General features: G+C 30.0%; 1 protein-coding gene across 1 annotated transcript in view; it reads left to right on the plus strand.

The window, feature by feature from the left end:
* The first annotated feature begins 291 nt into the window (after positions 1 to 291).
* The window catches only part of LOC127727278 (metalloprotease TIKI1-like), a 39,252-nt gene continuing 24,987 nt past the window's right edge, over positions 292 to 14,556 (plus strand). Inside the window, exons 1-2 of the mRNA XM_052234755.1 lie at positions 292 to 770; positions 5,541 to 6,101. Coding sequence (XP_052090715.1) covers positions 687 to 770; positions 5,541 to 6,101 — 645 coding nt within the window. The 5' untranslated portion in view covers positions 292 to 686. The remainder of the gene's footprint in view (positions 771 to 5,540; positions 6,102 to 14,556) is intronic.

Consider the following 14,556-nt stretch of genomic DNA (forward strand, 5'->3'; position numbering starts at 1 on the left):
TTACAAAAAGACATTATGTTTGCAATTTATAATTAATAAAACATTACATATCTTGAAGTTCCAATTTACAATTTAAAAAAAGTCACAGATATTTTGAAGTTCCAATTTACAAATAGACATCCTTTTTATGAACGTGACATTTAGAAGATGAAATACTACTCGAGCCCTTTAACAGGTAAAATACCGAAGAACATAAGAATGTTAGGATTATTAAATTTACGCCGAGTGATTTTTCGTTAGATTACCACACAAAAAAGCAATTTCTCTCGTAATTCATTCGCGACAAGATTGTAATTCATTTACGTGATACACTTTTCTCTAAAATAAGCACGCTAGTTTATCACACGTTCAGCTTATAATATTTCATTTTGTATGTAAATATAGGTTTATTGACTTTTTAAATGTTGTCCGTAGGTGCAACAACATCCAAAGCCTATTTGTATACGGATTATGGAACGGCCAATCAGACGGCTGTTAATTTTGATGGACAAGTTATCGTAACAATATTGGCGATCTGACCGTGGATTAGCGTACTACAAGAACAGCATACTATAGAGAACCGAACAAAATGGATTTATATTCATTCATACGCAAAGATGATTAGAAACTTACGAGAATGGAGTTTACTTAGCGCATATCGTATGATTTTAAGAGTGTTATTTTCTAAATGGAAAAGATGAACAAAAATGATTTATGTATTTATTGTTTTCTGGTTTTGTCTTCGGTGTACATTAGCTGATCTGAACACCCAGTGTGATACACACGATCAGGTAGGTTTATCATTTATTCCTTTTATTTACTCGGGGAAGAGTGCAAACGGACCCCCCCTTTTTCACAAAATTAGCAGAATATAATGGGGAACGTGAAACCTTTGGGTTATTGAAGCCCCCGCCCATTACTCTTTTAAATACAAAAATCCCTTTAAAGTGATCTTTGGAATCGCCCTGTTATTGTATTTAATACAAAAAGATGACTTGAAAAACTCTTTAAGTAAATATGAATTTCTTAGTGTAAAGAACAAACTATATATAGCTTAAATAAAGTGAATTATAGAAATTCAGATTTATATTTTCTCTGATTTTTTTTTAATTGATTAATAGTATTGTTAAGTGTGAAAATAAATGTACATGTACTTTACAATTGTCACACTTACAAATGTCAAAGTATGATAAACATGGACTGGGTATGGCCATGGGTTAATTAGTTCAACTATCACAATTTTAACCTATTGTATTCTATTAATTGACCATTAAACAAGTTAAGTTATTTTGATGTTTAAAATGGTAACCTGTTAAATTAAAATACTCAATTACTGTCAAATAAATTGTTGAAATGTCAAATAATATTTAAAAGAATGTGATAAATTAGAAGGACATTGTTGTAAAATAATGTATGTACTGTTAAATGTGAATGACTTCTAATCTTTAGGTCAAAAAGGAACTGATTCTAAAGTATAAGTGCAACTAATTCAAATCAAATTGTTTAGATGTCAAACTTGCAAAAAATGAAAAAAGAAGTCCTTCACATTGAAAAGGGAGAGGACTATAAGAATTACCATACAGCTAATTGTATTTAGTTCTGCTGTTCAATTTTGGGAATAGCTGAAACAAGTGATGTTTACTCTACATCTCATTTTATTCACACTTTTTAATTCATGTTAACCTTAAGATGTATTTTTTGTATTCCTGCCACATTGGTGTAATACCTCACATCTCAATTTATTCAAATTTAAAATAAGTAGATGTGCTATGACAACTATCCACCAGACACCAAACGATGTGGATATAAGTTCAAGTTTGTTTCAATTTGGTATTTTCCTTAAGCACAAGTTTCCCTATGCAAAGATCCATTTTTCTCTAATTCTTCGTCAATTTATCCCTTTCTGCACCCATTGTATAAAAAAAATTTAATCAACGTGTGGTTTGTTTGATCTCAGTTCTTCATTGGTTAAAATCCGATTATGACGTCGAATTTTCTTGCTTTCCTCTGAATTTCCTATTGTGACGGCATGAAAAAAGGCGACCACGCCTGATGACGTCACATAGAGATAACACATCTTTTTGCAGATCATTCAAAAAGAAGGAGTAAGTCTGCCTGCATATTGTTTGCAAATCATTAGAGAAACAGATTCCACCACCAAATCTCGTGTAATACGATATTTATCCACTCTCGACAGTTAAATTTTAAATATTTAAAACGCTCGGCGAGCCTCACGTTTTAAATTTGAAAATTTAACCGTCTCGAGTTGATAAATATCGTATCACACTTGATGCAGTGGTAGAATCTATATTTATACAATTAAGCTTTAATGAAAATATTTCTAGATACATTTTAAAAGTTGGAGGATATTTAAAGTTTGTTTCTTTTACTTTTTGTGGTATTATTTTATCTGTCATATAGAAAAATATGTAAAATGTATGAAAAATAATAGGAGGCCCAGATAATTGTTCACTTGTATTTTCAGGAAAATAGGTTAATTTCTTGTCCTCAGATACTGGTTGCATTCTTGTTCAAATTATGTGAAACATTGGCTTACTGTAAATGCAATTTTACCTTTTGAACTTAAAAAAGATGTTTAGATTCTATCCCTTTCACATGTTTTCATTTTGAAATATTATACAAGAGTTAATGGATTTCATATGTAGGACTTTTGATGAAATTTATTGGTAACTATAAAATTTTATATTTGACTTAGTGTACTTTGTTTAAGATGAAGAGTTGTTAAGTGACAAACTTCAACCTCTCAATTTTGGCTTAAAAAGATTACAACTTTTTTGTATATATTGACAACATGGTGACCAAAGTATTCTTTTTTAATCAAAGGTAATTTATGGTAAATTTATCAAAATTCTAGGTCAAAACGTGTATTGATATTCTTCAAAAGGTGTTTAAATATGTAGATTAAAATTTAATAACTGTATTTTATTTATAAATGACCCCTTCATGATGTGTTCCCCTCCTTGTAAATTTACTCTGCAAAGTAAAAACATTTAAATGAATGTAATTTATACATTTTTATCTTAAGATATATCTAGGTATATGCCCAGTATATCATTTGAAAAGATCTTTCGCTTGTGAAACATAAGATGAGGAGATAATTTTTTTTTCAATAAAAGTCACTATGAAATACAAGAAATTGATCCTTTTACCTTCATTATGATGAATTAAATTTGCATGATAGCATATTAACATTGTTAGTTTGAAATTAAACTTGATCAGGTAAAAGAAACTCAATCTAGACATTTTAATTTCACATTTCAATCAAACTAATTATATGGGAAGTTTAAAAAGGAATATGATATTTAATGACAAAGATTTACTCTGTAGTAGGTTGATTCACAGAGATGTTGTATAATTTTTGCAAAGACATGTACTCACTACATTACTACAGTATTTTATTTGATAGAAAGGGAGACAACCAATCATACAGTAGTATTTGAAACAACCTATGCATATTTTTATTAGGTCGTTTTGGTTTAGGGATATCTGTTATATGTTCCTAAGATTCCCTTCTTAAATAAGTCACATTTTTGTTTTGAAAATCAGTTTGATATGAAATAAAGGAGATATGGTATGTTCTTTGTTGAAGACCCTACATCAACTGTCAAGATGAAGAACAGGAATAAAAGCCCTGTTCATTGATAATTTTCTATGTTTTCTATGTATTGTGTGCGATTTTGTCCCATGTACATTTACTCCATATCCTTTCATTTTCTATTTTATGATTGCCAATGAGGCAACCATCCACCAGAGACCATATAATGTAAATGTTGGCAACTATGGGCCACCATACAGCCTTCAACAATCAGCAAATCCAATACCACAAATCAAGCTATAATATGCCCTGACATAACATAATGTAAAACTGATGGCCTGATTTATGTACAAAACAAGAGACGAAAAAGCAAATATGATATACAGTAACAAAAAAAACCCACTGAATTACAGGCTCCTGTTTACCCAATCTTAGTAAAACATTGGACATTATCTATAAACTAAAGGTTGGGATATGATTGCCAATGAGAAAACTATTCATTGAAGGACATTGATGTAAACAGGTTGCCATACAGCCTCAACAATGAGCAAAATTCATATTGTATGATGGCTTGTTTTCTAATAAAGAATAAGTCATAATGTACATTCTTGCATACATGTATTTTCTATCCAAGAATATACATAATTTATATACATGCAGTTTTCTACATCAAAGTCTTTCATATATTTTAGGAATACTTTTTAAATATTTTAATTCAGAATTTGACCATATCTGCTCAATAAATACTTAAATAAAATTCTTAGACTATCATGACTTTCAGCCAATTCAATGTATGTCAAGGAAAATATGACATACAAGAAACCATTAAACATCTCCTGAAATGACTCTAACAGAATTATTGATATTATTGTTAGAATAAGATTACTTCATTTTAATTAGTTGTTGTAATGTAATTAACAGATACCTGCCTTCTTTGATGTACAAAAAGGTACTTAAAAAGATAGTTTGTTTGTATGTAAAATCTGGAGTTATCATTACCATTTTCTCATTGAACCCTTTGATGTTTTATTGGTTTCAAGGAGTGACTTTAGTGTAAAATTTAAAACGTATTAATCATTTAATGTCCATGTAATAATTTTATAATGTTTGTTAATAATAATTTAGGATTCAACTTCAGAGGAAAGTTGATTGATTTATCGTACATAAGGAGTACAGTATGTTGTACTGTATATATGTCTATATTGTATTATGTATATGTCAGATACCCTCCTTCACTCAATTATTGGGGGTGGTCTGAGTAGTTAGAAAAATGCATAAAGTCAAGGTGGAAATTCAAGAAAAAGGTCCTACACAAAATTGTTTTTATGAAACAAGACAGAATTACAACAACTACAGCACAAAAAACCTGAAATATCAAATATTGCAGTATACATTGAAAAATGATTGCAAAAGCATGCTAAATTTGTTGTTCTTTTTATGTCTTTACCATCTTGTATACAGTCCTAAATAAAAAATACATTCAATAGAAATGATGATTCAGGTCTCTGCAAGACAAATTGAAACAATTTTATTGCTTAAAAAATATCACAACTGCAATATTTTACACCAAAGATGCATCATAGTTAATTTTCTGCAACCAAAGTGCTTTTCTTGTTTAAACTAACCAATAGGAGTGCTTGGATCTAGAATGAATACGTTTGGAATTATATATAATCAAAAGGGACCTAAACGGAATATCCAATCGTCAACTTAGTCAATAGTTAACTTTGTCTCATCAAAATGTATGTAAAAAAAAGTCTTCTCAACAAAACTTAAAATCATTTTGGTGTAAAAAGCTCTAAAGAGCTTATGTCATTACTGTTCGTTCATGCCAAATAGAATTAAAGCTTTCTTTGCCTCTTGACCTTTGAATGTTTTAAGAACCAAATTGTCCTTATTACTGAAAACACTGAAGGAATTTTTAATCTACACAAAATATTTTGATGAAATTTGTTCTGTCTATCTTTTGAGTTCATTATTATTATACCTATTAAATTTTTTTCAGTCAAAGTCTTACAATTCTTTCCTGTGGAAAGTGAAGAGAGACCCACCAGCATATTTCTTCGGAACAATACATGTACCCTATACTAGGGTATGGGACTACATTCCAGAAAATACAAAAATGGCTTTTGATCAGTCTGACAATATTGTATTTGAATTAGAATTGACAAACCCTTACACAGTATCTGCATTAGCAAATTGTCAGCTTCTCCCAGGGGGAGAAAAATTAGCCAATATCTTGCCAGCCGAAATTTATACACGATTAAAACAACATTTGGAATATGTTAGAGTAATGTTACCAGTTTGGATGACAGCCGATCAGAAAGGTCGAGGACTATATGCAGATTATTTGTTCAATGCTATAGCTGGAAATTGGGAGAGGAAACGGCCAGTATGGGTTATGTTAATGGTCAATTCTTTGAATGAACATGATATCAAGTCTCGAGGAATTCCAGTTTTAGATCTATATTTAGCTCAGGTTGCAGAGAGGGAAAGCAAAGTTACGGGTGCTATAGAACGGGTAGAAGAGCAATGTGTTCCATTAAATGATCTGAATTTTTCACAGGTAAGGGTTCAGTTACATGTGCAATGTAATGCAGAAATGTTTCAAAAGGAGGTGGAAATCAGGTACTAATACTTACAGTTATAAAATACATTTTTAAAATACAAACTTTAAAAATGGGAAGATTTTTTATAGATCTCAAGTCATCTAGTAGTTTATAATTGAAATGTACCACTTGAACAAGATTGAATACCAGATCACTTGAAGGTGCATCTTGTATCAAATTAAAAACACAAATAACAACTACAAAAAAAACATTTATTTTATATGTATAGCTATATGTATAGCTACATGTATAGCTAGCTTTGTTTATTCTTACAACACAAAATGTTTGAAGGATAAACTGGCTTGTAAATGTTCAGACACCCAAATTACATTTATATCAGGTACTGATTCATTTATGACCTATGTTTACACTGGATTAGGAATGCATTTAGGAAGATTAACATTTGAACCAGATGTTTCACACATGCCTTTGATAAAACTTGACCAATTTACAGCCTCTCATTTTCCTTTGGACACCTAGCCTTTTTATACCATGCTAATTACTCATCATGTTCTTAGACCAAGTGAAAGGAAATAATTGAACATTTTGTTGGCAGCTATTTAAGTTTGCTTGACATATATACTGAATATAATCTGCGTTGAGAATACCACTAGGATAGCAATATTGTACATAGGGGCACAATTTAAGCAGATGATGTTGATTTTCCATCTATTACAGATAGTGGGGCCTAATGTGGCCCCCAGTGGTCTAAGTAGTTAATTTACAGTGGCCACTAGCCTTTCAATTCTGAGGATGTGATATTGACCCCTGCTGGTGAGGATTGTCTGTTTTCCTGCTGAGGGTTGGTGGTTCTCTCCACTAGTTCTCCAGCCAATAAAAACAGGCTGCCATGATATAACTAAGGGCGCTGAAAGTGGTGTTTAAACACCAACAAACAATCAAATTACAGCTTGATACATATTTACTGTGGATTCATTTATTTTCGTGGGTATCAATTTTTCGTGGATTTAGGAAAACTTGTATTTTCGTGGATATTTGATTTCGTGGTTTTGCCAATCTGTGCATACAAAACCTATAGAAAATTTGTAATTCGTTGAACATTTGAATTCGTGGTTCACCTGTATCCACGATACCCACGAAAATCGGTATCCAACGAATAATAATGAATCCACAGTAAGCAGTCATGTGATTGTCATTCTAATAAGAGAAGGCATGAATATGTGAACAAAGCAGTTCTTTTATGACATCTTTAAGTTTGATTTTGATTCTGCATTTAGGGAACAAAATATGAAAAAAGCAAGCACACAATAGTATGTTATGATTTTTTTCATGAAAATGTCTCTTGTTTTGTTCCCCACCTCCATCCAGATTGCAAGACAGATCTATCTAGCAAATAAGAACATCAGTTAAAATGAAACAGAATTCAACTTTAAGATTTGTCAGAACAACGAAATACTTGTAAATCATAACTGTTATGACAGTCCATTTGGATTTGTTATAATTTGATAATAGCCAGATTTTTACCATGATAATCATTCAAATAAAGATACTGAGTTTTGAATAAAAATAAACAGAATATAATGATAAATTATAGTATCTACATTTTATTTTCCGTTTCATATTTTTAAAGATATTTTTAATGTTTTATGGAATGGATTTTGTCTGGTAGGTCCACCCATATTCATATGACCTAATGAAAATTGCACTTCATGGCATTATTTTATAGAAATTTTTAATATATCCTTCTTTCAAACAAAAGCACCAGGATATAAAAATAAATTAAAAATTTTAAACAATCAGGTTACTCATATGGCTCAACTACAGATTTTTAAAATCTAATGAAACCAACTGCACTGGTCATAAAAACTTGTATTGTGACAAATCAGAGATTAAATGATTAAAAAAATAGTTGTTCAATCAAAAATCAATTAGTGGCTTCCTGATAACAACACCTTCTTGGTCAACATTATTATATGGATGAAGTCATACACCAAATGTATGTGCCAAAGCTGTAATGTACTGGATAAACCTGCTTTTGTAATGGGGGATAGAATTTCTCCCGATTGTAAACCCTGATCAAATTGTTTTGTCAGAAATTTGATTGATGACTTGAGAATATTTGAGAAAATGAAGTGATTTAATTTATTTGATGAATGTAGCTTGATCAGGAAGGTGACACTATTTGCATTTTCATCTGATTTCTTCACCAGCTTTGGTATTGATGTTTGATTTCATGCTAACAAACATAAGGAGTGATGGATTTACCACCAGTTATTTCTATTAAAAATATTGGTATTTCTGTTAAATAAATAAAATATCACATGTAACCTCTAAATTAAAATAGCAAAATCTTGTGTCAATATTTTGGATTGTCAGTACTTTATTACTAATAATGGAGTTCTGGTATGCAGTGGGTTACATTGTACTTTTGTAGAGAAAACAAAGACAGTTTTGTTTTCTGAGTTAGAGAGATCTGTCCAATATAATATGTTTTATTGCTTTCTCCATGAAGAGTATTGTGCTAAAATTTGTTTATTTTATGAGTTTAATTTAATATTAGGTCAAACGAACCCTAAAATAGAATTGCCCTTATATAACAGTTACTAATGATTTTTTTTCTGAGACAGTTTTATAATTCACTATACAATTTCCTTCAAAGAGTAAAGGAAATAAAATAAGAAATAAAACCTCATACTTCAAAGTCAGGCTAAGGCAAGTAGAAACATTTGTTTAAAAAGTTTAACTTATAACATTATTTAGGGAAAATATTTGATGAGTTGCTTGAAATACTTTTAATGTCAAGATTTTTTTGGCTTAGTTAAGTATAGGTTGTTGATAAATTGAGTTTATAAATCATGTTAATTAATTAGTAATTCACTTTAATTTATGTATTTAGGAGTCTTGACATTAATTAACTACAATTGAATGTACAGGTAGATTTACATTTCATGGTCAGTGAAAACTAAATGTTCAATTATGCAGTAAATTGGTGGAAGTTTTACTATGAAGAATGAGTTCTTACACGATTTATCTCCTAGTCAAGCATTTTTGCATGGATGATCATTAATGTTTCTCAAGTTTCTGTACAATACCACTCTGCATTATGTATTACATTTTCTTAAGACAAATTCAATGTGAAGACTGATTCTAGTAAATTTTTTGAATCAGTTTCTGTAAATAGATATTGTGTTTACTCTCAAAGAAAAGTCACATTGTTGCCATATATTACATGTTGTTATTTTCATTATTTGTGTTGCTGTCGTACTGACCTTTCATCAATCGGCCATCTTCATTTCTTGCAGATTAAACTTTTCACAAAGTACACGTTGATCTCCAATGTTTACACCACATTTAAAAACACCATTGAAAGTTCCTTATCAACAGTACAGTATTGTAAAGTAATCTTTGCCATCATTTCTCTCAATCCATGATAAATCAACTTGTTAAATTGATAATGTCAATCAGTTATTTGGAAGATAGAAATGCTAAATTTTGCCAGTGGAACAAGTGGCAAAAAGTACAGCCACATGCACTGATCAGTTGTCAAGATACAGGTAAATACAGTCACCACTGCCACCAAAGATGTTGAGTGACTCACCTGGATGGTCCTGGTAATGAACTTAAAAAGAATTTTTAAACTTGGTTTTATTTCGTCAGTTTTTTTGCAGTTGCACCAATTTTATTTTCATCAGTTATTGTAATGTTGCGTACATCTGTCACCAAATTGAAATTGACTGATCCAAATAGTGTACTGTAAATTCAAAAATTATTGCGTGCATTTATTATTGCGATTTTATCATTTTAGACTAATATGGGAATTTAATTTTTGCGATATTGAGAAAAATCCTGTTTAATTATACAAGAAATTTCTAAATGCGAGTTTAAATTATTGCGATTATAACCCTGTCGCATTTTTAGCAACAATAAAAACATCGCAATAATTTCCGAATTTACAGTATATAATTTAGATAAGACAAAAATTGTGCAGTTTTCCCAATGGACCAGTTAGATTGGTGAAACTTTAATAAAGTTAGTTTTAAATTACTGCAAAATATTCTTTTGGACTGCAGCTGCTGGATTTTTGTGATATTTTGGACCATTTCAAGGTATAAATGAAATTTGAAGAAAACCGGTAAATGTGATTGAAATTTACTTTTTTTAAATCAGAAAAAAGTACAGATAATAACTGAATCCTTTATAAAAATTTGACTCCACAATTCATTATTTCTTTAAGTTTTTGGTATTCTTTTGTAATCATTCATGAAAAAATTAGGGTCTTATATATTCATTAAGCTTAATTTTTTTGCAACAGAAAAATAGTTTTACAACAATTTGAAAAACATAGTTGCCAGAACTCATTAGATTTGAAATGTTGTAGATGATTTTCAATGTTTCATTTTAAATAAGTTTGACAGAACCATTATTTGGCAAGAATTTGTTGAGACATTGGCCAATGATCATGATGATTGGTGTTTTTATGTCTGTAAGTTTATACACTATTTGATAAAGAATTGATTGCAATGGAATAATAAACCTCCAGCTGTTTATTATTTATCATTGTCTAAGACATGCATGAAAATCCATCTATACAGAACTTCAGATTTAACTAAGATAGAGATATTCTGCACATCTGCAACTTTTGCTTGGCATGCACAATCAGAATTTGACATTTTCTAATATCTAGTCTCAAAATCCAAATAATAGGTATCTGAGATGTATATAAACTTTTCACTTCAAGCTATCACATCCTTAAGAGGGCTAACATCTGTAAAGACTGAGCATTATTTAAACTGCCATATTTTGTTTTTTTACAAAAAAAATATAGTGTATAAATTTTGCAAGGATAGGTTAACTAATTGATATGAATATAGTCAGCCTTGCATGACATTGACAGTCAAAGTGAAAATTTTCAAGTTGACAGTCCCATTAATTTGTTACACTCATTGTGGAGCTGACAAATTTTTGCTCTTGTTTCTAAATTCTGTTTGCATATAGCGAGGAAGCAGCAGAAACTTTATGATTATACATATGGTCAACATCACAAGTTTGCTTTGGGTTACCATGGTCCACAACTTTATCATAGTCAAGTTTTCCAGTGCATAAGGTGTTATAAAAAAGAAATGGGAAAACAATACAACGAATAGACATATTGTGGAATGCTGATTAAATAATTGAGACCTCTTAAACAATTTGCTGGAATGATACTATTTGTAATTAGAAAATACAATAAATTGCAATGATATAATCAAGTAGCAAAATATAGTTTGTGCTTTCCATGTGGAAATACTTTATCTTTTGTAGAGATGAATTGTTAATTGTCTTTTTTAAGGACTAATTTACTTTCCATTTACCAATAATTATTATTTAGATTATATTTTTAATAACTAAAACATTTCCCCCCCCACTTTATAATATCTTATGTTTTTGGAATTAAATCAATTCTTGATAATTTTCCTTAACTAAAGAAATAATTTCTCATGGCTTTTCCTTGTTCTTTGATGAATTGGAATTTCAATATTTGCCCCCTTTAAATCAGAAGTCTTGAATTACCAAAGTACAGTGAATCCTTGTATCAGCTTCCATTGAAAATAATAAGCAAATGGCAAAATATTCTTGTGTAAAAGAAATTTTCACCAAATTATATAACAGTAATTATGCATCATAGAATAAAAATGAATAAATAGGCTAGTCTGAATAAAGAAATTATAAAAAAAATGACAGCATTGTCAGATTTCCAATTTATTTTGTTTGTAAGAATATGAGTTGGAATGATAACCACGCGTTTGATCAGTTTAGGTGTTGACAGAGGTAACACTTCCTCTATAGATATGATTACCAGACAATGGTGCATCTGTGGAATTATTAATTATAATCTTGTAGCTGAATAATTAGATATAATTGTTTCTATATGCGATATGATCAGGAAGGAATGTTCTTTAGTAGTCTGCTTATCATTTCTGACAAGTACTAAAAACACCAGCTGAATGTAGAAATAGGACTGGAAATAATATGGGGGAAGTTTATCTGATAAATTATTTAAGTAAGGATGCATGGCTTCAAAGATTTCCTTTAGATAATGAGAGAGAAGAATAAACTCAGATATAGCTACTTTTCTAGGTGGAAGTAAAAATTTCCTAGCTGAATTGACCTGGAAACAGCCATCACCCCTTGTTATCTTCTCCCAGGAAACATATCATTAATGCTTCTGTATCAGATTTCAGTGATGTGGATGGAATACTTTTGATTGGGAACTTGAAGATCTTATCCTGGTCTATGTAGATCTTATGCTTTTCTGTTGTTGATCTTATGCTGTTCTATGTAGATCTTATGCTGTTCTGTTGTAGATCTTATGCTGTTTTATGTAGATCTTATGCTGTTCTATGTATATCTTGTGCTGTTCTATGTAGATCTTATGCTGTTCTGTTCACTGTTGTATATCTCATGCTGTACTATATATATATCATTCTCTTCTGTTGTAGATTATGATGTTCTATGTAGATCTTAGTCTGTTCTGTTGTAGATCTTATGCTGTTCTATGTATATATTGCTGTTCTATGTATATATTGCTGTTCTATGTAGATCTTATGCTGTTCTATGTATATATTGCTGTTCAATGTAGATCTTATGCTGTACATACTATATATATATATATATCTCATCCTCTCCTGTTGTAGATAATGATTATTCTATATAGATCTTAGTCTGTGTTGCAGATGACATATGCTGTTTTGATGCAGATTTTATGTGTAGATCTCATGCTCTTGTCATGAAGATGAAATACTGTTCTATGTAGATATTAGTCTGTTCTGTTGTAGATCCTATTCTGTTCTGTTGTAGATCCTATTCTGTTCTATGTAGGTCTTATGCAGTTCTGTTGACTAGATCTCATTTATCTGTGCTTGAGATCCGACCATGTTTTGTTATGTGTTTCATGACTTTATGGAACTTTTTTTTCTCTTGTGGAACTATTTTTTATCTTATTAAAATAAGTAGCTTATAACTAATACAGGTTGTACTTTTCTCTTTATGTCAATCAAATTGTATATATTGTATCTAGAAAGATGGGCACTTTGTCTATACTATACTATACAATGAGTGTTTACTTTCTATGTGTAAAGGAATGTGACTGCTTTATCATTAGATTTATTTTCATGAATTTTTTTTTACAATAGTTCTGAAATACCATGTTATGTTAGCAATAACTATTGTGATTAGAAAAGTAACTTTTAATCCTTGTATGACTATAATGGTAGAGGCGAAGAAATAATAAACAAACTTAAGTCAAATATTTGTTTTACAATTTTTCTAAAATTTTCCTTTTAAACTAATTGTTATCCCTTAATGCATATATAGCATGCTTACACAGAATTAACCATTCAAAGACAGGACAAACAAAAATCACTTAAGAAAACAATTAAATAAAAGAAATTTTAAGTTAAATGTAATAGGTTTTCTTAACAATAATGGGTCAAACACTATTTTTAATCTTTTAGAACAAGTGAATCAACTTCTTTCTTTATTGATCACAAAAAAAAAGTTAACTGCTTCAGTCCTCTTTGATTCCTTTTGATTTACCATTGTCAAATAAATATTTTAAACTAAAATATTCTTGTTAGAAAAATGTATATATGCATATTCTAGTTTATTTATGTGCAACTGACCAGAAAACTGCGGAACTGTTTTTGTTTGCCTTGTTTGGATCTTTTTCCTACTCTTTTCATTTTTTTACCTGCCAGCTACTATCATTTTGCTTAACCAATTTTGATTATTATCACAGACATAGATTAAATGGACTTGTTATGAGAAGCTAACATATTAATCTCTGTCTGAACCAGGGCATTTACACTTATACTTTTCTGAATATTTTTAAAATCCTTTTTCTTTGAAATTTAAGTTTGTGTGGTTGAATTATTTGAAGAAAAACAATTAAGTTTGTGTGCATTGTCTCCGATTTATACATTGCTTTGAAGTTTGAATTCATCATTATCATTTTTAACAGATAGCAAATAGGCAGGGCTCAGTTCCTGTAGATTTCATCAAGAAAACTGCGAAAAATCTAATCTGAGGATGAAGTTTACAATATTACATAGGGTAAAATGTTGAATGTTCAGTGGAGATATGATCTTCAGATTTAACTAGAAGCTGTTATGTGTTTTTTAATGTCATCAAAATGACATTGTTTGTCTACTTCAAAGGTTGTGTAAGAAAACAGAGATTTTTAAAATTGTTATGAAAATATTTTTGAATAATTTGTGGATTTTCAAACCATTTATGATTATAATCAGTTAATTATTATTACTGAGAGCATAAATATTTGCACTTATGTGTGAATATTTATGTATAAAATCACCTTGAGGTATTAGAATGCATATAAATGTTATATAAATTGCTGATTGTGTTTAACCCTAGAAGGCATCAACTCATGATGTCACTGTTTCTAAAAATTCAATG

This window comes from Mytilus californianus, unplaced genomic scaffold (assembly GCF_021869535.1).
Source record: "Mytilus californianus isolate M0D057914Y unplaced genomic scaffold, xbMytCali1.0.p SCAF_1, whole genome shotgun sequence".
NCBI lineage: Eukaryota > Metazoa > Mollusca > Bivalvia > Mytilida > Mytilidae > Mytilus > Mytilus californianus.